This window comes from Vespa mandarinia, chromosome 20 (genome assembly GCF_050613455.1).
Source record: "Vespa mandarinia isolate Hongniang chromosome 20, ASM5061345v1, whole genome shotgun sequence".
NCBI classification, from domain to species: domain Eukaryota; kingdom Metazoa; phylum Arthropoda; class Insecta; order Hymenoptera; family Vespidae; genus Vespa; species Vespa mandarinia.
This window is the reverse complement of record NC_140829.1, coordinates 3,315,001-3,342,500: the sequence shown is the minus strand read 5'-3', so window position 1 is coordinate 3,342,500 and position 27,500 is coordinate 3,315,001. Positions and strand designations below refer to the sequence as shown.

Genomic DNA, 27,500 nt, shown 5'->3' with positions numbered 1-27,500 from the left:
TAAAGAAGAAAAAGAAAAAAAAAAAGAAAAGAAAAGGATTTTATAAAAATATTTTAAACGAAGGATAGATTCTATCGAATTGAATACTTATATTTTATTATATATATATATATATATATATATATATATATATATATATATATATATATATATATGTATATAATATAAATGTTCGTGTGCGAATTAACGTTAGCATAAATTGTAGTAGGTAACGAAACACAATTCTAACAGTGAGTTGGTATTCGTTCGGGTTTGTGTCAGGTTCGGAAAACCGACGGAAACAAATCGATGCCCCGTGGGCCTCCCGTGGCAAGCGGTAAATTAATGTATCGCCGTCGGACTCGATCGATGTTTCACGTTAACAAATTGATGAAATCATTATATTACGTCGTACGTTGTTATCTTGAATGTATGTATGTATGTATGTATTCATCCATGCATGTATGCATGTATGTATGCATGTATCCATGTATGCATGTATGTATGTAGGTAGGTAGATTTCGTCGACTGATTCCAATTAACGGGAGAGAAAATTTTATATTACTTTGATGTACTTTGATATTAATAATACGAAGAAAATGATTGAAAGAAAAATGATTTGGTATATCATCGATTAATCGAAAGTTGTTTAACTTTAGAAAAATATTTTTATTATTAATTAAAATTTAATAATGAGTTTGTTAATAGTAGCAAAATTTTTTATTTATTTCAATTCAATTATACGTAAGTAGGTAACGAACTACCTCAGAGTTACCCTATTCCCTGTTTACCGACCGTCAAGTGCAGGCTTAGAAAGTTTAACGGGCTTAGGCTTGCAAGTAGGTAGGTACGTGTAAATCAAAGGTTGAAAGTGGTTAGGCTGTTTACGAACTAGAAAGCCAAAAGAGAATTCTAAAATATTATTATAGAATGAATTGTACAATTAGACGTGCGACGAATGAAATCTGGGATTTTGTTTTCCTTTTTTTTTTCTTTTTTTTTTTTTTTTTTTTTAATTTCGGAGGGGTGTAAGGGGAAAGGAATACAAAAAAAAAGAAACAAAAAAGAAAGAAAAGAAAAAGGAACAAAAAAAGAACAGGCAGAATATATAAATGAAAATGTTCGTTTTAAATTATTATCAAAAAAAAAAAAAAAAAAAAAAAAAGAAAAAAAAAGTCGATTATTTTAATAATAATTCGGCACTGTTCTCGTTGAATCGAAATTCGTTCGAACTTTTACAAATTTCACATTATTACATACGAATTACTTTGCAAATAATTTCTTCTCTAACCTATCGACATTACAAAGGATACGATATTATTATTAGCGATAAGTGGAGGATGGGAATGGGATTTGGGGGATGGGGAGGGGAATCGAGGTTAACAAAAACAAAAACAAAAAAAAAAAAAAGAAAGAAAAAAAAAATTCGTAATTCGACGAGGCATAGATATCGATATTCTTTGAAAGGATATTATTTGTTATTTCAAAATAAACGAGCCGAGGTAGTCGCTCATTTTTTTCTTTTCCCTTTTCTTCTTTCTTCTCTTCTCTTTTTGTTTTGTTTTCGTTTTTTTCTCTCTCTTTCTCTCTCTTCTTTTACCAACACCTTGCCTCATCTCACTTCGACATACTTTTCCAACCCTTCGAAAGATTCTTCTTCCTTTTCGCGCTACATTTAATTTGCTATGCATATTTTAATACGAGAACATTCGTAACGTGATGATAGAAGAATTACTTTAAGAACGATTCAAGAACAACGAGAGGGTGAAAGAAAAAGAAAGAGAGAGAGAGAGAGAGAGAGAGAGAGAGAGAGAGAGACAGAGAAAAGAGGAAGAAAAAAAAAGGAGCCTTTTGCAACGTAAAGAACTTTTTATTTAATCATTTATTTAATCGTAACCATTTTAACTCTGACCCTTATGCTCTCTTATCAATCCGTTCTTTCTCTCTCTCTCTCTCTCTCTCTCTCTCTCTCCCTCTTTCTTTTCTTTTTTTTTCTTTTTCTTTTTTTTTTTTTTTTTTTGCTGAAAATTGTACGCGATTTTTCAATTCAACGTAGAGGTAAATTAATTCCCCTACCGTTCGTTGCCAACTCAACGCTTTCTGTTAAATTGTAAGTCACACAAAAGCTTTATAAGATCGTTTAATATTCGAGAAAAAATAGGCAATAGAAGAGAGAGAGAGAGAGAAAGAGTGAGGTTGCATGAATAATAATAAAAAAAAGAAAAAAAAAAAAAAGAAAAAAAATAGAAAAATTACGGCATAAAGTCAACATCAGTTTGGATCTTATTTGTGTCGGATTAACTCTCTTTCTCTCTCTCTCTCTCTCTCTTTCTTTCTTTCTTTATACCTGCCTTTCTCATCGAATCATTATCTTTCCTTCTTCCTTTATTTTTCTCTCTCTCTCTCTCTCTCTCTCTCACTCCATTTTTTTATCTTTTCTTTGCTTTTGTTCGTTCGTTGGTTCGTCCGACGACGTCGTCATCGATGTCGACGTCATGGACGTAGTAAAGTGACACGAAACACTTGACCATCTCTCTCTCTCTCTCTCTCTCTTTCTCTCTTTCTTCCTCTCTCTCTCTCTCTCTCTTTCTCTCTTTCTTCCTCTCTCTCTATCTCTCTCTCTCTCTCTCTTGCAATCTCGTTGACCGACAGTTGTTTTAATGTTTTCTTCATCGTAACGTCAACCTAGACGACGACTATGGTCCATGCATTTTATTATCGTAACATCGAAGGACACACTCGGGATGAAAGGTTGGATAGTTGCAATTATTCTCTTTTCTCCTTTGCTTTTTTCTTTTTCATTTTTCTTCTTTCATTTCTTTCTTTTTTTTTATTTTTTTTTATTTATTTTCTTTTTTCTTATTTTTTTTTTTTTCTTAATTGCGTTCCTCCATTCGAACACGAATGCTACGTAAAAAAAGATTTGTATGATAAACGTCGCGACATTAAATTTAACTTTAATATACAAATAAATATATATATATATATATATATATATATATATATATAATTAATATATATGTATATGTATATGTATATGTGTGTGTGTGTATGTGTGTGTACATATGTCTCGTTATAAATATAAATATAAATATAAATATAAATGTTTATGATTAATGACATGTATATATCTATGTCCTGCTATAAATACAAATATTTTGTAATTAATGAATAACGCGACGAAATTCGACGTTTTCGATTTGCCGACGTTCGTTTTCTTTTTTTGTTTATTTTTTTTTCTTTTTTTCTTTTTCTTTTTTTTCTCTTTTTTCTTTCTTTTCGTTCATTAGTCTTATAAAAACTTCAACGGCTTGATATATTTATTTTATTTTTTCGAGGATTCGTTTGACCTTTCATGTTTTTGCAAATATATCGAAGGAAATTCATCGAATGATTTTCGTTCTTACGTTCATGATTTAATAATCGTGCAATAGAAAAATATGACAAGAAAAGAAAAAAGAAAAAAAAAAAGAAAAAAGGAAGAAAAAACAAAAACAAAAAGTTATATTTCCTTACAAATATAATATAATTTGTGTATATATATGATACATACTTCATATATTCCTATAGCATGTAGAATGTCGTGTAACATTATATAATTAGCATAACACCTACTAGCACGTTAAACGATCTTGTTGTAATAGAGAGAAGTGGTAAGCCGACACAAGTGAAAGAGGCGACCCCTGTGCTGAGAGAGAGAGAGAGAGAGAGAGAGAGAGGAGAGAGAGAGGAGAGAGAAAGAGGTAGAAGATAAAGGTAGAGAGTTTGTGTGTTAGAGACTGCCACCCTATGTCTTGAGTTAATATTAGAGAAACTTAATAAACGCGCCCTCAGTTATTAGTAGTTAAAGCACCCTTCGCGTGCCGTCACAATTTTCCACTTGGAGACCTTGATTCAGAGAGAACACCGATACCATAGTATTTCCAGGTCTTATTAGATACTATCGTACAATCTTTTCGTGCACCAGACGGCATACATACATATTATATATATATATATATATATATATATATATATATATATATACATATATATATATATATATAGTCAAGTTTCTGTGGTCTGTTTACTTGAAAGTTTGAAGGAAAGGAAAGGAAGTAAGTATCCGTTAACTATCAACATCTGTGAAACGGATGGACGTTCGATGAGTAGTTAGTTTTTGTTTTTCTCGATTATTTAATCGATGATTGTTCCCATCCTTTTACTTTTTTTTTTGTATATATATATGTGTGTGTATGTGTGTGTGTGTGTGTGTGTATGTATGTTTCTTTCCTCCCTTTTCTTTTTGTTCCTACGAAAAAGAAGAAACTTGAGAAAAATATAAAGACGAATGAAGAATAGTAGTAGTAGTAATAATAGTAGTAGTAGTAGTAGTAGTAGTAGTAGTAGTAGTAGTAGTAGTAGTAGTAAGGGATGCTGGCCAAGAAAAATTTCGATTAATCATTCTCGAAGTCAGTTCAGACGTGACGATCGATACCTCCTTAACGAACATTCTCTTTATTATATATGTACGTACATATACATATATACATACATACACACACACACACCACACATATATATATATGTATATATGTATATAGTAGTGATGCAACGTTAACAAAAAATAATTACGATATACGAGATAAGGATATATTATAAGAGATTTGAAGGATTATATTTAATGGTTATAATGATTTTATCGATTGACAGTGACAAATAATCAAGGACGTTCGATTTTGATGATCTTCGAATGTTACTGGGGTGTCGATGATGATGATGATGATGATGATAATGATGACAGGGTATAGGGACGGAATAAAGGTGAGGAGGATCGATGGAAATAGGGACAGGGATCGTCACAAGAGTGTCGATCATGGTTGTTGCGTGGCTCATTCGTGAAAGGAATTTGAGGGTTTGGTTTCCGGATGAACCAAGCGAACGACGGATCTTTCTTGAATAGGATGAGAACTTTGATTCGGTCGGAGAAACATACCACGCACGGTTGAACAGATAAAGATGTTTCCTAATGTAACAAACGGATGATCGGAAACAGGATTGGTTTGCACTATTGCATGGACTCGTTAAAACGATATAGTTTTAATACGTTTAAAATTTACACTTACTTGATACCGATGAAGATCTCTTCGGCAAGTGGGATCCTTGTTTTGTTTCTTATTGTTTTCTTTCTTTTTTTTTTTTTGTGATAGATAAAACCTAGCTCTTCTTAGAGTAAAATGCTTTTTCGTACGATTGCACGGCATTTGTCTTTAAGAAAATCAATAAGCATGTCTGACGAGTGATTGTATTAGATCGAACCGTAACCAAAAACGTTATCATAAAATAAGAAGATAGATAGATGATAGTTAAAGAATAAAAAGATCTAAAGGAGTAGTTGTTGCGATGTATGGGGAGAGAGGCGGGGTTTATATTTATAAGAAGTATAGTGTATTAGTTCTTATAATAAAACGGGAATCGAACGGGAAAAGGCGTCAAGACGTAGAAAATGAAGTGTGCGTTAAAAATTGGAAGAGAATGATGATAGTGGTGATGTTGCTGGTATTGATAGTGGTGGTGGTGGTGGTGGTGGTGGTGGTGGTGGTGGTGGTGGTGGTGGTGGTGGTGGCAGTATTGGAGGTGGTGATGGTGGTGAGTGGTGGTGAGTGGGTGGATTGGTAAACAGGTAGGCATGGAAATGGGGTTGGATATTGGAAGAAAAAGATAGAGAGGGGGAGAAGAAGAATAGGAAGGGGTAGGTGTGCGTAGAAAGAGAGAGGGTCGTACAGGTGCAGGAATAGGATCCACGGTAACGGGCGTACGTCTAGTGCGTACCAATCGCGGATGCGGATGCAGGGTACGATCCGCAGGAGGTACGCAGGAGGAGGTGAAAACCGGGCACAGCCCCACGAACGCGCGCGGAGGGTTTCCGGCTCGCGGGACAAGCCGCCCCACGCCGTTTCTCCCAGTGACTGGCTGCTCGCGCTGTGTCGTGCGCCTGAGGGTGGTAATGGTGGTGGTGGTGGTGATGGTGGTGGCGACGGTGGCGGCGACGGCGAACGATAGTGGTGGTGACGGTGATGGTTACGATGCCGGTTCCGAGGTGCTGTGGTACCGTCCTGCCGTCGGGATCAGGGCAGCGAATAGAGACTTTCAAGTCGACTATTCGCTTCGGTCGGCCCGCTGGAACCTAAAGAGAGAAAGAAAGAAAAAGAGAGAGAGAGAGAAAGAGAGAGAGAGAGAGAGAGAGAGAGAGAGGGTGAGAAATGAAACATATTGCACTCTGGAAGGTTCCACGACATTGGAAAATACATTTTTCTTTCCGAAAAGCGGGGAGAAGGCGTATGAAGGGGTATTTCTCTATCGAACCGATAGAGAAATTTTGACGGGTTGATGAGAAAGTAGATAAAAAAACTGGTAGGTGGTGAGAGAGAGAGAGAGAGAGAGGGGGGGGTAGAAGAAATTTGATTTACCTATCTAGACATTTTTTCTTGGTAACATTTGATAATCGTTTTTGTCAACCCTTATATACGCGCATATCATAAGCGTTGTATCACAAATATGAAATTTCTCGAATAGGACGTAAAGAGATAAAAATATTGAGAAGAAGCGATGAAAGAAAGGAAATAGACGTAGAAGTGTAGGGCAAAGGCTTCCCTTCTCTCCTTACTCTTCCGTCGACTTCCCCACCCCCCTGCAACGAGGAAAGTTCATTATCAGAAATCTTTCTTTTGTACTTGGCCGTGTGACGAATAACGGTCAGATACCTCGTGGAAAATCGGAATTCTAAGTTCAGTAACGAATGAACGTATGGTGTATGGTAAGAAAGACCAGGCAGGGGTTGTGAGCGAGTTGCTAGAGAGATGGAGGTGGCGGAAGAGGAGACATAAGCAGGGGGAGGAAGAGGAGGAGAAGGAGGAAGAAGAGGAGGAGGACGACGAGAAGAGTTCGCACAGTGGGGGTGGCTAGCGATACTCGGGTGGTGGTTCGACTAGTGGTAGTGGTGGTGGTGGTGGTGGTGGTGGTGGCAATGGAGTTGGGGTTGGAGAATGAGGAAGAAGAGGAAGAGGAGAAAGAGGAAAAGGAGGAGGAGGAGGAAGAGGAGGAGGCGGTGGTGGCAGCGGCGGCGGCGAACATAAAATCCCTCGCACATGCCTGGTGCACTCATTAGGGGGGATGTGCTCGTGCAGCGTACACGTCGACGAGCTGCATCCACGGCACCTTCTCTCTCTCGGTGCCACCCCCAGTAGCTTCAGTCGCGTTCCGCGGCCAAGCTGGTTCGCACGACGCTGCGATATCTTCTCCGGTGCCGCTGCTCTTATCGTTCCTGATAATATTGCTGCTACTTATATTGCCATTGCTGCTGTTGCTGTCATTGCTGCGCGCCGCGCTTCGTTCCCGTTGTCGACGTTGTACTCCTTCTGTGTCATTAACATTTCTCGATTGACAAAACTTGCGTTAAATTCATCGTATCCGTCTTCGTCTTCGTCCACGTCTTTATCATATTTATCGTCTTTATCGTCTTTATCGTCTTTATCATCGTCGTCGTCGTCGTTGTCGTCGTTGTCGTCGTCGTCATCGTCGTCATCGTCGTCGTCGTCGTCGTCGTCGTCGTCGTCGTCGTCGTCGTCGTCGTCGTCATTGTTGTTGTTATTATCATCATTATCATCATCATCATCAGCATCGCTTTTGTCTTCGTTATCGTCATCATCGTTAACGTCGTCAACTAAAGACGTTAGAGGAAAGAGGAAAGTAAAAACACGTAATCGATCTCGCACCCTCCTTCTCGCCCTCGTTTTCATCGTCTTAGTTGTTGGCTCGGCGCGTCGATCGCTCCTCGCGATCCACTTCGATTTCAATCCCCCGTTCGGCGGCGCGTCGGAGGAAGGCGCGCGCGCGCGCGCGGCCCCGCGCGCGGGAGATCATGGCCGGGACAAGTTGAAGGTCGCAACCGCGATTACCGTTCGGGGAATACGCGTGGGCACATTAATGCTTCGTAACAAACTTTCGAATTTACTTTCTTCGATTCGACGAGAAGAAAAAGATAAAGAAGACGAAAAATTAGAAGAGAGTGTGCTTTAAAATGGAAAAGATTGTGCTCTGATCGATCTTATTCAAAGTATTTGACGAACTTAAATTCTATCCATCTTCATGAGGATTTTCCCCGTCAAATGGGAATTAATCTTTGGAAGAACTTTAGTGACGATTAAGTAAGAAGAAGAGGAAGAAAGAAGGAAGACAAAATAATAGTCGACTTTGAGAAAAAAAAAAGAAAAGGAAGAGAAGAAAGGAGAAAGAAATCTTCGTGCGGAAGATTTTCTCGTCCTTGAAGATAGAAGGGAAATCGACGTCTGGAAGAGAACAAATTCTTCGTCGTTCAGTTCGAAGACAGGAAGAAGAAGAGGAAAAAGAAGAGGAGAAGGAAGAGGAGCAGGAAGAGGAGGAGGAGGAGGAGCAGGAGGAGGAGGAGGAGGAGGAGAAGGAGGAGAAGGAGGAAGAGGAGCAGGAGGTGAAGGAAGTGGAGAAGGAGAAGGAGTCCTCGAGGGAATAAACGAACTTCTTAGCACGCTCCGTAAGCTGCAGTTAACGCGCCGCCTGGCTACACCGGGGGCCGAGGAGGTTTCATGTTCACGAATTTCAGTAAACCAGGTAACGATGCGCCAGATTGCCGTCCGCGATTTAATCATCGCCATCGACGGCGAAGCGGCGCGTCGATTTATACCTTTTTTTTTTTTTTTCTTTTTTTTTTCTTTTTTCTTACAAGATTTATCACACCATAACGAAAGCTTTTTCGCTTTTAACATTAAGCTCGACATCGGAGAAGATGGGGCTGTTCAACGAATCGTTCATACTTACTTCTCTTTCTTGGTGTGTTGTTTTTTCTGTTTTTTTTTCTTTTTTTTTTTTTTTCCCCCATAACCACTGCTAATCAAAAAGAGAAGATACCATTCGTCAGGCCCGCGAAATTATCGATATCGCGATTATCGATCTACGAACTTGTCACTTTCTTCACCGGAAGATGAAGAAGAGGTGGGAGGAAAAGTTGAAAAAAAAAAATAAAAAGAAACAAAGATATGCTCTTCAAGAGTTCTTTCCTTTTTTCTAATTGTATTTCTCGAAAATTTCATATATTAACGTAAAATATGGTATATACTTTATCGATTCGTTCGTTAGAAAATTTATCACAATAGTACAATCATTGACATTATTTTTATAAATGGATTTATCTTTACTATCTATATTTCTCTTTTTCTCTCCTTCCATTGATATAATCAATAAGGATTTGTTAATAAAAATTTTCTGCACGAGTTAAGTCGTACAATTATAATAATGTAAATAACTCAATCGCAATATTGCTTTCCTCTTTTTATCACTTGAAAATATATTATCGATCGAATTTAAATTACCTTACTGATAATCAAATAATATTTGCATAAGAAGATAATCAATATCGACTATTTTCATATTTATTAGAGATCAATTTGAAGATGATATTTTTATAAACAGAGAGAGGGAGAGAGAGAAAGACAGAGAGAGAGAGAGAGAGAGAAAGAAAGAAAGAGATAGAGAGAGCGAGGAAGGGAGAGAGAGAGAGAGAGAGAGAGAGAGAGAGAGAGAGAGAGACAAAAAGATAGAAAGATGGAGAGAAAGAAAGAGAGAGAGATAGAGAGAGATCAGAAAGAAATAAAGTATCTAATAAAAAAATCTTCGAGAAGTTATTAACAATATAAAAAGAAGAAATAGTAGAGATAAAAGAAAGAAAAAGAAAAATAATCCGTTCAATAATCTTTTTAATCGATCAATGCACCGCACCGTGTTTCATTGAATCGCATCAATGATCTCTGATTTAAAAGAAAGAAAAAAAAAAAAGAAAAAAAAAAGGAGAAAAAAGAGAAAGAAAAACGACTATAGTAATATCCGTCCACACAATGAATCCAAATAATATATATATAATATATTATACACACATACACGAACATATGTGTATATATATATATATATGTGTATGTGTCTGTCCGTGTGTATAAAAGTACTGTTATCATTAATATGTTCAATCGATGACTCTGATCTTCTCTATAAAACATTTGTAACTTTCCGTGACGAAATATCAAGCAGATCGAAATCTTTCGCGTGTTTCTCGCACGATCACGTTTTCATCACGCATACTTACTTATTAACATCCGTCGTTATACGGAGGTCTTCTTTTCGCCCTTTCTTTTTTTTTTTTTTACTCTTTTTCTCTTTTTTTTTCTCTCGCCTACCAATCATAGAAAATTCGATCTCTCGTGATCGACGAGGAAACAAAAAGAAAAAAGAAAAAAGAATAAAGGAGAGAAGGAATGTAGTGAGACAGAGAAAAGAAATAATAATAAAAAGAAAAAACGAAAGAAAGAAAAAAAAAAAAAAGAAAAAAAAAAGAAAAAAGAAAGAAGAAAAAAGAAAAAAGCCATAAAAGCCATAAATTCGCGAGAATAATTCTTCCCTCGTATGATTTTCTAGAAGAAAAAAAAAAGGAAAACAAAAAATTATCGGAGTAAAAAAGGAGAGGAAGACAGAGAGAGAGAGAGAGAGAGAGAGAGAGAGAGAGAGAGAGAGAGAGAGAGAGAGAGAGAGAGAAGGAAGAAAAATATAGAATAGGAAAAAAAGGAATAATAAAAATATAACAAAAGAAGAAGAAGAAGAAGAAGAAGAAGAACAAGAACAAGAAATAGGAGGATGAGGAGGATGAGGAGGAGGAGGAAAGAGAAATTATAAAAAGGAGAAAAGAATTGCAACAACGAAGGGTCTCCTCGGAAGATATAGAAGAACGTTGCTCGTGATATCGATCTCCGATTGATCGATCGATCGATCGATCGATCGATATATATGAAAGCTCTCTTGTCGGGATAAATACGACACGTATTATGAACATACAGGTGTACTAAACCTCGACGGTAGTTATACATGTTCGATCGTTGTCGCTTTGCAACGTAACGACTCGCGTCTCACGAGAAACCCTTTCAAGCCGTCCAACCGTAGGAAACTTCGTAGACGATACGATACATTCGACCGTATCGATTCTCCCCTCAACCAACCAACCATCCACCCATCCATCTACCCACTCACTCACCATTCCACCCTCACTCACTCCATTCTTATCCCTCTCTCTTTCTCTCTTTCTCTCTGTCACACAAACGTAAAGCAGAGTCAGAGAATTTTTTATTCTCTCTCTATCTATCTATTTATCTATTTTTTTGTTTATCTATCTATCTATCTATCTATCTATCCATCTCTTTCTCACTTACATCAAAAACTCGATCGACAAATAATAAAAATAATAACAATAATAATAATAATAATAATAATAATAATAATAATAATAATAATAATGATAATGATAATGATAATGATAATGATAATAATGATGATGTCGAGTTCAAATCATTCTTACTTCTCGTTTCTTTTAACTTCGACAAGAGAAAAAGATTTTTGAAAGTGGCATTATCATCAACCGCGAAGATCGTCTATAAAGATTTAATAGAATTATTCTACACTCGAAGAGTCAAAGGATCGATCGAAATATATTCTTTCATTATGATCGTTTAAGATCTATATCGATCGATGATATTTATCGATAGATATTATTTACCGAACGATTTCATCATTCGAGAGACTCACGTATCTATAAACTGCACTCCTCTTCAAGATGATTAGAGAGATCAAGAATGGAAGAAACGAAGATCCAAAAGGGAATCCTTCCTATGGAGGATGTCCACAGGTCTGTTTGTTAATTCTTTCATTTAAATTATATCGTCATTTTTCTTTTTTTTTGCACCTTCTTCTTTTCATTTTGTTTTCTCTCTCTCTCTCTCTCTCTCTACTTAAGGCAAATAAAAAAAGAAAAAAGAAAAAAGGATAGAACTACGATAGATATGAGCTATTAATACGCACATCTATTTTATTAACAAAAAACTCTTACGTTTTTATTATGTTATTGATCGAACGAAATTTTTCCTCTTTATGCGATATATTTATATATATATATATATATATATATATATATATATATATGTATATATATATATATATATTCGTTATATAAATAGATATATTCAATATATAAATATATATACGTATAAAAAAAAATATATATACATATATATATTATAGTTTAAGACGAGTATTTCACGTACATATTTTTGTTCTTTTTTATTTATTTATTTATTTTTTCTTTTATTTTTTTTTTTTTTTTGACTTCGATCTATTTCACGTCGTTAAATCTTCGTGAGGTGGAAAGAACGAAACAAATAAAAAGAAAGAAAAAAAAAAGAAAAAAGAAAAGACAAGAAACAGAAAAGACAAGAAAAAGAATATTCATTCTTTCGTAAGAACGAACGTAGAACTATCGACGTAAAAATTATGATAGAAAAGAGAATATTTTAGTTTTGATCAAAGAAAACACTATAGATTAAAACTTATTTTATTATGGTATCCTTGAAGCAATTAAACGATATTAAATAGAACTAGTTTCTAATTGAAATTTTATTCGATCAATCATTTAGATTTATATTCATGGATTTATCCTTTATCGATCAACATTTAATTACAAAGTTCATCATAAAAGGAACGCGTCTTTCTAAAACTGTCATCTCTTACCATCCTTCTCCTCCTCCTCCTCCTTCTCCCCCTCCCACCAATCGCCCTTGTCCTCCTCTTCCTCCTCCTTGGTCTCGTCTTCTTCCGTATCTTCTATCAGTCTCTTTTTGTCATATTTCCTCCTTTTTTTCCTTCTTTGTCTTTATCGCAGATATCGTGACTTCACCTTCTTTCTTAGTTTCTTTTTCTTTTTCTCTCTCTCTCTCTCTCTCTCTCTCTCTCTCTATTTTATGCAAAAATGCATGAAACGCTAAACAAAAAAGAGAATTATATATATCCAGTTAGTTGTAGCTCTCCGTTGATCTCTTTTATATGTACATCGAACAGATTTACGTGATGCCAATCGTGATGTTCTCTTTTTGTCAACTTCTCATAAATAATTTTAATTCGAATTTTCAAATAGAATAAATAGATCGATCGATTATGTTTGTCATATTACTTTTTTTCCTTCTTTCTTTCTTTTTCCTTTTCTTTCTTTTTCTTTATCTTTTTCTTTTTCTTTTTCTTTTTCTTTTCCTACTACTCCTTATTGTATACGAAAACGTTCGTTTTCTTTTATTTCATTTCTTTCTTTTGTTTTCTTTTTCTCCTTTTTTTCCTTTTTCTTTTTTCTTTTTCGTTGTGCGCAACGACAAATCGTAAATATTTAAACGACAGATAATAATATATCCCGTTTGATTTCCAAAGCATTTATTTCTGTTACACGTGTCCCTTTATTATAAATCGTTAATCGTGTATGCACATGTCTCATGAAAAATGACTTTTAGTTCGAATCTTCGATTGAAATCGAACGATCGATCGTATCTGTCATGTTACCTTTTCTTTTTCACTTTCTTTTTTTGTCCTCGTCTGCTTTTTTCTATTTTCTTTTTTTTCTCCTCTTTCTTTCTTTTTTTTTCTTTTCTTTTTTTTTTCTTTCTTCTTTTTTTTCTTTTTTATATCGTCGAAACACTCATGAATATCTAAACTGAAAGAGAATTATTATTTTGCCTTTTAGCTCTCCTGATATACATATTTGCGTGTCGTCAATCGAGTCTCGTTCCTGCCTCCTGAAAAATAATTTTACCATAAAAAAAGAAAAAAAAAAAATATATATATATATATATATATATATATATATAATAATTTTACTATAAAAATAATTTTACTTCGAGATCGATCGATCGATCCTTGTGTTAGATCCTTTCAAATAATATATCCATATACGATTTATAATACGCGTGTCTCCATGTAAAGAGAATAAAGAAAAAGGAAGAAAAAAAAAAAGAAGAGAAAGAAAAAGAAAAGAAGAAAGAAACAAGAGAAGAAAAGAAAAGAGATTGATATCTCTAAACGCAATTTAGCTAATTCTCCCTGATGGGACATTAAACGTGGGATTATCGTCTTGTCGATCATAGAAACAAAATTAATGTGAAAAAAGCTTAAACGACTTTCAACGAATTGTCATACATTAAATGTATCATCAATAATTCAAATGAATCGTTTTACGTAATTTTCTATTACTCTCGATCTCCATATTACACGTATTTCGGATTTTTAATTTATGCAAATATTTGTCATGTAGAAGAAAAGAAGGGAATGGCAAAAAAAAGAACAAGAGAAAGAAAAAAAAAAGAGAAAAGGAAAAAAGAGAAGAAGGAAAAAAAAAGAACAAAAATCTTTCTCTTTTTTTACCTCTCTCTTTCTCTCTCTCTTTCTCTCTCTCTCTTTCTCTCTCTCTCTTTCTATCTCTGCTTGTCTCTTTTTCGCAATAAGCGAACGCATACGGGACGTACGATTAAAGTTCAATTCGCACCTATAAACGTGTTTAATGACGTCATCTACATAGCTCACCAAAAACGAATATCTGAAATCATTTTAAATAGGGATTCGTTCGATTAAATATACGCTATGTTTGTTATACCATCGTTTTCTATGTCGAGATTATCTTAAAGGGAGAAAGAGATAGATAAAGAGATAGAGAAATTAGAGAGATAGAGAGAGAGAGAGAGAGAGAGAGAGAGAGAGAGAGAAAAAGAGGGTGGGGGAGAGAAAAGTTATCTACAGGAATCACGATTACTTTGTCATAATATTGTCGTTTCAATTATTATTCGAGTAATCATTTATTGGAAATACATATATATATATATATATACATATATTATCGCGTATACGTGCGCTTGAAAAAATAATATATATATATATATATATATTTGTAACAAATATTTTTTCTTTTTTTTTTCTTTTTTTTTTCTTTTTTCTTTTATTTTTCCTTTCAATATCAAGTTTTTAATTGAATCGATCGATCGTTCTCACGTTTCGTATTTCCAATTGAAAAATTAAAAGGGAGAGAGAGAGAGAGAAAGGGAGAGAGAGAGAGACAGAGAGAGAGAGAGAAATTTTTTTTAAATAAATAAATAAATAAAAAAAGATAGACGTTAAGGAAAGAAAAACAAAAATCGCGTAAAAATTAAAAAATCGTTAAAAAAAAAAAACATTGTTGGAAATAAAATTCTTTTCTCTTTTTTTGATTTCTCTTTTCCTTTTTTTAACCGTGGCACGCGAAACGCGAGAAAAATTGGAGGAGAGTTGTGGATAGAATAGAATACAAATGAAAGAGAGAGAGAGAGAGAGAGAGAGAGAGAGAAAAGAGAAAGAAAAAAAGTCTCGCGAAAAATAGAAAATCGTTTTAGAAAAATTGTTGCGAAAAAATTTTTTTATTGTATCCACGAAACGTAACGAAACGAAATGAAACAAAACTCGCAAAGAATATCGCGAACGAGAGAGAGAAAGAGAGAGAGAGAGAGAGAAAGAGAGAGAGAAGAAAAAAAAAAGAAGAAAAAATCACGTGAAAGTCAGAAAATTCTTTAGAAAAATTGTTGGAAGAAAAATTCTTCTGATTTTTCACCTTTTTTCTCTCTCTCTCTCTTTTTTTTCTCACAAATGGCATTAAGAGCAAAAAACGAACGTAAAAAGAGAAGAAGAAAAAGAAGAAGAAATAGAAGAAAGATAAAAACAATAACAATAAAAGAAAAAAAAAGAAAGAAGAAAAGAAGTAGAAGAAGAAGAGGAAGAAAAGAAAAAGAAGAAGGAAACAAAAAAAAATATATATATATATATATATAAAAAAAGAAAGAAAGAAAGATAGAAAGAAAGAAATGAAGATAAAGGAAAGAAAGGAACGAAGTTGGAAGTAAATAGTATTAGTGGTAGGCGTTTCGCGAGAGTGTTTATAACAGTGTTTAACGCGTAAAAGTTAGATTTATCGCAGTGAAAAGGAGCGTGAAGGCATTCGGATTCGAGACACTAAGCAGGACAGTCACGTTTATTTACCCTTCCGATTGCTCCTCTTTCTCTCTCTATCTATCTCTCTTTCTCTCTCTCTCTCTCTCTCTCTCTCTCTCTATCTCTCTATGTCTATCTCTCTCTCTCTCTCTCTCTCTCTCTCTCTCTCTCTATCTCTCTATCTCTCTCCATCTCTATCTCACCGTTTCTCGATCTCGAAAATCCTATCAGAAGTAAAGGCCTCCATTCTCGTTTAATTTGATTCGACGAAATAAAATTTTTTGGATGATAATTATCACAATGGTTACGGTCAACAAGATAAGAGGTACATTTTTATCTGTTAAAAGACATGTATTTCGATAATTGATATCTATTAATATAATTGTATTTTTATTACGAATGAAAAATGATTTCGTGAGATTTTTTTTTTCTCCATTTTTTCTTCTTTTTCTCTTCTCTCTCTCTCTCTCTTTTTCTTCTTTTTTCTCATTAGCAAAAATAGGAGTTACGAAGTACATGAAATATGTATACGTTTTCTGAGTAAGTATATAATATATCGTACAAGAATATTTTTACGCATAATTATTGCGAGTAATTATTACAAGTAATTGTTATAAGATTCATTAAACATGAAAAAAGAAGAAAAAAGAAAAAAGAAAAACAAAAAGACAAAAAAGAAAGAAGAAAACAAAAAAAAAGAAAAACAAAAAAAATAAGGAATACATGGACGCACACCGATATACATTCAACGCACGCACTGAGTTTGTATATGTGCGCGCGCGCGCGTGTACGTGCGTGTGTATGTATGTATTTGATGTGTCGGTAAATAAATTATGCTATCCTCGTGTGATCTAAATTCACCGTAAGACTTAACTTTTCAACCTTTTTTTTTTATCTACGAAACGAAATAAGTTTATCATTTAGTCTATTTTATATATATATATATATAATATATATATGTATATAGATATGTTAGAAAGAAAAAGAAAACTCGTCAAAGTTTAACGCATACCTTACGCCTCTTTCTTAAATATTATTTCCGTGGAATAGATTTGTCGAAAAAGTTAAAAAAAAAATTGAAGACACGATTACAGTAAAAAGGAAGTTTACGATAATGGTGAGATAGAAAATAGAAGAGAGAAAGAGAGAGAGAGAGAGAGAAAAAAACATAAAATAAAAAGGTAATAATATTCACGAAACATATAACATTTTCTTTAGTAGGAAAGAAAAGAAGTATAATAAAAAAAGAAAAAAAAGATGAAAAGATAAAAAAAAAATACATATATATATATGTAATTTTTTTATACGCACGCATGTGTGTGTGTATATGCGTGAGCAAAAAGAAATGCAATAAGAAAGAGAAAAGTCAAATGTAAGTTGATTCGAAATATAGGTTAGATTTTCCACGGTTGGTAAAGAGAAGAAGAAGAGAGAGAGACAGAGAGAGACAGAGAGAGAGACAGAGAGAGAGAGAGAGAGATAGATAGAGAGATAGAGAGAGAGAGAAAGAGAGAAGAATCAATATGGTATATGAAAGATTGTCATATTTCATATAAATATACGTGTATAATATTTGAAATGAACTTAAGGAGATATATAGAAAATAAAATGAAATAAATAGAATAAATTTAGCACGGTTAGATATTATAATAACGTTTTAGTTTCTGTTCGGAATACGGCGGGGCGTTAGCGACGATTTGAATTCGAGCGCCCTTCGCGCCATTCGTTACGGCAGATGCACGAAGGTCAAAAGTATTTTAAAAATAAGGCCGTAGGCATTGGCAGATTGGTATGGCAGTGGACGTTAAGGGTCGGATGGCGTTGTAATGGCAAAAAGTTTGCGAAAGGTGAGTAATACATTCGGGTTAGAGATAATGCTTGACGGGCGTTAATTCGTGTACGTTGAAATCGGCGATCATCGATAGATTAAAAGTAAATAAAAGGGGAATGTGCGGCGCTGACGGATGGTTAGAAAATCGGCAATCAAGAAATCGAGTTTTCACGGAGGCAGGAAGGCTCGTGTGGCTTAGACGAGCCACGGTCGACAATGGCGCCCAAGCCTCGCGAATATTGACATTGCCGAAAACATTATCTTCCTCGTATTGGATATTTGTCGTATACGTGGGTGGCACGTACTGCGTCGTAATTAGCGATCTAACCTCGTATCGTGTGTTCGATCTCGCTTATCGCGAGGGAATTCTTCGCGAATCGGTTTACGTGCGGTCGAGGTTATGCCAAAATTTATGTTTTCGGCACGTATAGTAGCGACGCGTGAACCCTGAAGGGTTTTACAGTTATACTGCAATGTGGCACATTTGCAGAAGCACGGAGGACGTTGTGTTGGTTTAGAGTCGCGATATAATCATCGAAGAGGTATCGTCAGGACGATAGGAGGGAGAGTGTGCGTGGGGAAGTCGTGTGAGTTATTGTTTTAAGGGTTAGGGAGGCATTCTCTAATAGTTCAGGGTGATCAGATTTTAGTGTGGACAGTTCAGGGCAGCTAGTTTGGTTGTAGGGTCGGGATTGGAGATAGACAAGATGGACCAGCAGTATTGCCTACGGTGGAACAATCACCCAGCCAACCTTACTGACGTTCTCAGTTCACTGCTTGCCAGAGAGGCACTTTGTGATGTTACCTTGGCATGTGTTGGAGAAACTTTTAAGGCACACCAGACGATACTCTCTGCATGTAGTCCATACTTTGAGACTATTTTCCTCCAGAATACCCATCCTCATCCAATTATATTCCTGAAGGATGTCAACGATACAGAAATGAAAGCATTGCTGCACTTTATGTATAAGGGAGAAGTAAATGTTAGTCAGCATCTATTACCGATGTTCCTCAAAACAGCAGAGGCATTACAAATCAGAGGCCTCACAGATAATAGTGTAAATAATAAGACAGGAGAAAAAAGTCCGTCGCCAGAGCCAGAAGCACAAACCGGTGGCAGGCACACCGATTCGCCTAATCTCCAATCACATCCTGAAAAGAGGAAAAGAAAATTTTCTGGCAGCTATGATGTTTCTCTTACTGGGCCTCCTAGCGAAAGATTCATGTCTGATTCACAGGTATGTAAATAAAATTAATAAATGTTATGGTGGTATTATAAAGTAATTAAGTTTTCTTTTGATATATTATTGAAATAATGTAACAAAAAGAAAAGAGAAACAACTTTTATATTGTTGTGAAATGAAAGTATGTCTATGATGAAATCTAAACATTGAGAATAATTAACAACTGACCAATATTTTTTTCTATTTTGTAATAATAACTCATATTAAAGAATCATTTGTAATGATTTTTTGAAATTATACTTTTCTTTTTTTTTTTTTTACCAACAGTACATTTCTATCTGATAACGACCGTTCATTGTTATCAATAAATTACATATGTATATGATTGCACAGCTTTCCAAATAACTTTGCCTGTGACCTTGGAATTTTGACTAAAGAGATAATACCCTACCATTTAATTCATGAGTAAGATTACTGTATTTTCAGCATTTATAATAGTAATAATAGACTTTCAGATATATTATGTATGTATATATATATATATATATATATATATATATACATATGCATATATATATACACATATACATGTATATATATGTATATATTTATGTTATTTATATATTTACTTATTTATTCATTTATTTGTACTTTCAAAGTGAAGATTTAAAATGTGATGTATGGAAAAATTATAAATGAATATATGACTATTATATTTTATATACTGTTTATGTTAGTTTTATGATAGGAGAATTTTTCTTAGTCCTTTTGTTTCTTTTTTTTTTTTCTTTCTTCTTTTTTTTCATTTTTATTTTTTTCCTTGTTGATCATATAAATAAGTTGAATATAATAAACTTTGTATATTTCTAGATAATCAAAGTTTGTATTTATTATTTTCAGGCATCTTCGCAATGTAATTATAAATCAAGTCCACCTGTTATTCCAAAGGTAAATAATGCCCTGGGAACAGAATTAGAGGATGGTGGTCGACCTATGTCTCCTGCATCTCAACCACAAGCTCCTATCAAGCAAGAATTAGACCACCACTTATCTGATTTCCATGACAATATCTCCCTCCCAGTAAGTAATACATTTAATTCGTTTATTATCTTTATAATTTATTTATTCTTCATTTATTGTTATTAGATTTTCTTTTTTTTTCATTTTTTTCTTTTTTTGATATTGGTGTTGTATTAAGTTGTGCGAGTCATTTTTATTTTATTTTTTTTTTTTCTTTCTTTCCTTTTAATGTAAAAAATTTACAATTATTTTTTTTTGCAGCAATATGATAAATGTTTATGTAGATAATAGCTATGTAAAAATATATGTATCTATTTTATAATACTTTTCATCAAAAGTATTTGTGCATTTGACATGTGTTATTCCATTTTTATTTTATCATAACATGAAAGTGTATTGTTCTAGCAATATTATCTTTATATAATATTTCCATTTTCATTGCATGGTCTTGGGCATATAATGGTTTTTCTTTTTTTTTTTTTTTTTTTTAAATATTTATTAAATATAAGAAAAAAATGGAGGATATTACAATGATGATTTATTTTATCAATGGTATGATTGTATTGTTATTGAAAGGCAAAATGTATAATTATGTTCTGTCTTCGTTGAATCTTTTTCTTACGTCAGTGTTTCGTTACTGTTCCCACAATTAATGATGATTGTATACCATCATCATATGACTACTCAGTCCAAACAGACACGGGAAGGAAGGGATTTTTTAAATAAAGATGCAAAATTGGCTTCTTGTATGCATAAAGACAAAATCAAAATGTGTTGATTAAGCACATATCCTTTCCTTCTCTGTTGACAGACTAATGTGGAGTGGATAGTTCGAAGGGATGGGAAGAGTGACGAAACAGTGGATGTACAGAACATGACTCCCAATCACCAAGATTCTTCTGTGATGCGAGTTTCACGAGAAAATACCATCATGGCTGGAGGTTCTTTGTGTATCAATATGTCAGGAACTATGCGAGATTTTGAAGATCAACATAACTCTTTACAAAGTCGTATCTTGCCTATTAACACTGAACATTCTGAATATAAAAACAACGAAGTAGAAAATAATTCACAGTATCTGCCTTTATCTGAATGTAATAAAAATGTAAAATTATCGTTAATTAATAATAATGATCATTTGGGATCGGTGAGATTAAATAGTACACAACAGGGAATGTCGGTGATACAATCTACTTTGAGCACTGCTTTGCAACGTAATACTCCTCAAGGTAGAAAGGCTGGTAGATTTAAGCTTGGTTGGTTAGATATATATCCTTGGCTTCAATATGATGAACAATCTAATGTTATGTATTGCAAATATTGTAGAAAATGGAGTGATTCGATTCCAGAAATACGTACCTCTTTTGCTGCAGGGAATGGTAATTTTAGACTTGAAATTATAAATCATCATGATAAATGCAAAGCTCACAAATTATGTGCAGCTAGAGAAAGTGATACTAAAGAAAGTTACACATATATAAAAAGTACTTGTTGATTACTCGATATGACAAGTTTTTATATTTGTCATCGGTTCATACTTATAATTTTTCACATTAATTCATAATATTACAAAATATATAGAAAACATATTTTTATATCCAATATACAAATATGATTGTTTCATAAATTGTACTTATTATATTGTATGATGCAATCATATCAATATGTTGAAAGATATATACATGCACTTTTATATATATATATATATATATATATATATATATATATATACATATATATATATATGCATGTTGTATGTATTTTTTTTTTTTCCTAGAAAGTTTTCTTATTGAAATATTTGGACTTAATGTGAAGTTAATTGCGATTGTTGGAAAAATTGAGTTTGTTAATTTTAAAATTAACAAAAGATTATTATTTTTGCCTTTCTGTTTCATTTAAAAAGAAAAGAAAATGTTAGGATTAATGTGTTTAAAATCTGTGTAAAAGTTTATTTTTTACATTTTTTTGTTATTTCAAAGATTATATTCTATATTTTGATTTAAGTTGATTGAATATTTTTATTAAAGCTTATAACAATAATAAGATATATATATATATATATTTATGTTAAAAAATTGATATTTTTAGATTTACGGATAAATGTCTACGCGTGTAATAATTGTTTACTATTTGTATTTATTGTTCTTATTTTTTTTTTTTTTTTTTTCTTATTTTTTTTTTTTTTTTTTTTTCTTTTATCAACATGTTGCAAATGGTTATATACATATATATATATATATATATATATATATATATATATATATATTGTCGGAACTGTTTTGTACAATACAAAAAATTTAATATGAACATATAAATGAAATATATATTTTTGTATGTTATATAACGTTACTGAAACAAAATCAAAACAAGAATGTGAAACACGCACAGTAAAATTGTGTATAAAGTATTAGAAATTTTTTTCAAATAGATTTTTTAATACATTTTACTTTATACTAAATGATTTATGTTATATATACATATATATATATATTTTTTTTTTTGTATGTCGTCATTATTAAATATTATTAATAGATCACAAAATAATACATTCAAATAAATTGATTTGTTATTTATTATTTAACTGATTCATTAAAAAAGATAATGTCAATTTTATATAATAATTAGAATTGCTTAATTGCTCTTTTTTTTTTCAATTGTGTATGCATGTATGTATGTATGTATGTTAGCATTTTGATCGATTGTAATGATTGCGTGCCAAAGTATACATTATTTTTTGAAGTTATGTTGTTCTTTGATGAGTTCTATTATTTATGAAAATATATGAGTTATATATGTATATATATTAAATATATAAATATTAAATATATATATATATATATTTATTGTTATTAAAATAAAATAAAATAAAATAAAATATTAAATTAGAAATGAAATGAAATTGAAAATGATAATTGAAAGGAAATCGTCTGTCCCAAAGTTATGCAATGTTAATTGTATAAACGTTTTAAAAGGGAAAAAAAAGAAAAAGAAAAAAAAAAGAAAAAGAAAAAAGGAAAAAGAGAAAAAATATCTATTTTGTTATTCGATTAAATTAGTAATGAGTCAGATTATTATGAAATATCATTTCTAATCAAATGGTTCTCTTTTGTGCAGGGTCATACGGTTGGACTATTAGGAGACGATGGCGGACCTACGGCGGGGGCTCTAAGTGATGGGGTATCTGGAATTGAATCGTCTGAACACCATAATCCTCCTGAAATGCTCGATGGACTTGATGGTAAGATCTTTCAATAATACTTTTCTCTCTTACCTTTGTTTGTTTGTAATTTTTTCTTTTTTCTTTTTCTTTTTTTTTTCTTTTTTTTTTTTTTTTGTAATATATATATATATATATATATATATATATATATATATATATTAATATTCATTTATCTATTCATTCATTTTTTCGTTATTTTATTTTATTTCATCTTATTTTGTTTTATTTTATATAATTTATTTACTTTAAAAAAAAAAAAAAAAAAAAAGAAAAAAAAATTCCTACTCGTATTTAACATATTTCCCATTACAAATATTCATGATAGCTTGCACATAATCTCTTTCTCATAACGTACGGATTAGGAGATAATGTATGTTTTATATAAAAGCAATTCTCACAAATTTTAATATTAAACGTGCAAATTTTAATATTAATCTTACGTCACGGAACGTGTATTATCTTTCTTACTTTTCTTTTTCTTTTTTTCTTTTTTTTTTATTGTTGTTTTTCTCTCTTTTTTCCTTCTTTCTTTTTTTCTTTTTGAAATATTTACTTCATTCGATAACTCTCGTCACTTGGAATTGATTATAATTTTCTTATTAAAAAATTATGTGTATATATATATATATATATATACATTATATTGTTGATATTAATAAAAAAAGTAAATGATAAAAAAATAGTTTGATTAAATGGCTTTCATTGTCAGTTTTTTTAACGCCTTTGATTATAAGCTGAAATGATGGAAAATAAAGAGAGAAAAAAGGAAAAGAGAAGAAAAGAAAAGGAAAGCAAAGAAAAGAAATAAAATATAATAATAATAATAATAATAATAATAATAATAGTAATAATAATAATGAGTAACAAAAGAATATTAGATGTTTCAAATGTATGGGAAATACGTTAGATTTAAGAAATCGAGGGAAAATATGCATGCAAGTATTGCAAGAACATTTTTTTTTTTCTACATCCGTATCGTACGATTTTTACGAGCACCCCTCTATTTCCGAATCTGGCAAGTGAATTTGTAGTGTATGATGATTATATAATGATTATGATGATTATGATGATGATGATGATGATGATGATGATGATGATGATGATGATGATGATGATGATGATGATGATGATGATGATGTTGATGTTGATGTAATATCTTTATAAAAGAAAAATGACGAAGGAATAAAAGAGAAAAAGAAAAAAAAACAAGTGAAGTAAAATAAAGGAAAGATAAAAAAAAGTAAACAAAAAAAAAAGAAACAAAAATGAAAAAGAAAAAAAAAGAGAGAAAAGAAAAGAATATTCTATATATACATATATACATATACATACGTACATATATATATATATATATATGTATGTTTGTATGTATGCATGTGTGTATGTTTGTATATAAAAGGAAAAAATGCAAGTGAACGAATTACTTTAGCGATTATGTTTCTATCGCGCATATATATATATATATATTTTTTTTTTTTTTTTTTTTTTTTTTTTTTTTTTTTTTTTTTTTTATATGTATACATATATGTATACGTAAATATGCATATGACTGACATATATACGTATACATTTGTAATGTGTGTATATTTTTACACAAAATATCCTTGGTGTTTTTATGGTGATGGTATATATCGTGCATTTGCTATGTTACTGTGGTAGCTACTTACTGTACGTAAGTGTGTTTGATGGAATACGGAGAAAAAGGAAACAAAAAAAAAACAAAAGAAAAAAAACAAAAAAATACACTTAACAAAAATATCGTTGTTGGTTTGGGATATATTGGTATTATTTAATCATAATGGATACCGTGTTTTCTATGTATATGTATATATATATATATATATGTATGTATATGTATGTATGTATATATATATATTTCTTTGTCATTCTTTTAATTTTTTTTTAATTTTTATTTTATCTCTCTCTCTTTTTTTTATTTTTTTTTTTTTTAATACATATATATATATATATATATATATATATATATATATATATAATTCTTCTTTCTCAATGGCCGATGGATTTTGCGTTTTGGTGTGTGGGTCGATGTGTGATTGTTGAGTATGCTGAATCTTTCTCAATGTTTCTTATATATACATATATATATATATATATATATATATATATATATATATATATATGTATATGTGAGATTGTATATATTATATATATTATATATATATAATCAGGTGCGCGCGTGTGTGTATGCGATGAATTTTATAAAACGGTACAATTTAATCTGTCGCATCTGATATAAGAATGTAACAAAATGGCGTATGCGTGGGTAATTCACGATTGTGTGTATATATATATATATTTAGTATTTAATATATATATACAATACATATACAAGGTGTTTCAAAATTGTCGTCATCAAGTTCATATATTTTCATTGTTTTTTTTTTTTGTTTTTTTTTTGTTTTTTCTTTGCAAATCATTATTATATTAATACATTATTGGGTAAAGACAAAAATGATAATGATGATTACTTGTCATAAATATTATCTCTCGCGTTAATTAAAATGCATGAAGAAGCAACCAAAGGAATGGATGATTTTACACATAATATAATTATAATCTCTATATAGATCTGTATGTGATCTATTTGATATTGTTTTTTGCGCCTAATCGTGCGATAACATTAATATTCTTCAATTTATGGTTTATGATTAATTTAAACAGGAGAAAGAAAAAAAATAGGAAGAAAATTCATAGGGGTGGGTGGAGAGGTGGGGAGGGGGTCGGTTTAAGGAAATTTCTAATCTCTTTTGGGTGTCTATTGAAACTATGATGTGGTTGTAAATATATATATATATATATATATATATATATATATATATGTATAATTACAAAGCTTATTTCTATACCTTTTTTAAGGTACTATAATATATTATATATTACGGATGAATCCGGTGACGTCAATTTTGAAGGTAATCTGTGTGTATGTATATGTATATATATATATATATATATATATATGTATATATACACACACACATACATACATATATCTACGTACACGTTTATATTATATACATACATACATACATACGTAGACGCATATACACATACATAGATACATATATACATACATACGTGCATACATGTATACATATGTATAATATATGTATGCATTATTACAACGGGTTTTCTCTGCATGTCCTCCTTTTTTTTTTTTTAAATCTATTTCTTTCTATCCTCTTAATCCGTGGGCGATGCCTTTTTATATCTCATTTATTTAATATCATATCAAGTTCGGATTAATTATTATCCGGAGATCGTATTCTATGTTTTGTTTTTTTTCCTTTTTTTATTTTCTTTTTTTTTCTTTCCCCTTAATTCATTATTATTGCATTATTATCACGTTACACTCTCATACGAAACATTTGTACACGAAAATTATATTATCAATGATGTGTTTAGAAAGTTATGAAGAAATTTAGGATAAAAATTATTTAGCTTCGTTTTATTTTCACTTATGCGAGTAATATAGATAATCGATTGTTCTCGATGATTAGGTAAATTTAATATGGCGAACGATCAATCGTCATGATCTCTCTCTCCCTTTCTCTCTCTCTCTCTCTCTCTCTCTCTCTCTTCCTTTTTCTTTTTTTAATAATATTATACATGGTAAATTTATGACGCGTAAAATGTAATACTTAATTGATATGAGATAGAGATATCAGTGATATCTTCTCTCTCTCTCTCTCTCTCTCCCTCTCTCTTTCTTTCTCTTTCTCTTTCTCTCTCTTTAAGAAGAGAATCCTTTACTCGTGGAAAGATTTCGTTTGATATGATTATCACAAAAAATTTTTCCTTCTCTTTATCTATTTATCTATCTATCTATTTTCTTTTTCACCTTATTTTTCTTTTTCTTTTTTTTCTATCTTTTTATTATTTTTTATCGTATACACACATATATATATATATATATATATATATAATATAATATAATATAATATAGTATATAAATATTTGTTGTGTGCTCGGTCTTGCATTTATAGATTTGAATTCGATTAGTTGAATTTTGAAAATGGATTGATATGATAATATAGTAGATGAGCATCCATCTATTTTTTTTTTTTTTTTTCTTTTTTCCTTTTTTTTCCCCTTCCTTTCCCTCAGACAATAATACCATTCCTTTACGTAAATACATACATGTACAATTATTATTTTTTGATGATTGTTTAATTATTGTTTATGCGACGTAGGTATTTGGTTTGTTTTTTTATTTTCCTTTCCTCGTTAGAATAGAATTTATTTCTTTGGTAAAAGAAAAAAAAAGAAAAAAAAAAAAAAAACAGTCCTTTTGCGAATGTGGTTTTTCTTATCTTAGTATAAGTGTAGGTTATATTCTCTCTGGTTGATATTTCTGGTAGAAAGAAAGTGA

The 27,500-nt window shown here is 31.6% G+C and overlaps 1 protein-coding gene across 7 annotated transcripts in view; it reads left to right on the top strand.

The window, feature by feature from the left end:
• The window catches only part of LOC118450601 (zinc finger protein 131-like), an 89,842-nt gene that overhangs the window by 9,875 nt on the left and 52,467 nt on the right, over positions 1 to 27,500 (top strand). The window contains exons 1-4 of one of the 7 annotated variants that reach the window (XM_035886459.2): positions 11,408 to 11,713; positions 18,371 to 18,924; positions 19,771 to 19,950; positions 20,702 to 21,406. In XM_035886459.2, the coding sequence (XP_035742352.2) occupies positions 11,704 to 11,713; positions 18,371 to 18,924; positions 19,771 to 19,950; positions 20,702 to 21,385 (1,428 nt within the window). In that variant the 5' untranslated portion in view covers positions 11,408 to 11,703 and the 3' untranslated portion in view covers positions 21,386 to 21,406. The other 6 variants (XM_085663069.1, XM_035886460.2, XM_085663072.1 and 3 more) reach the window with 6 other exon arrangements.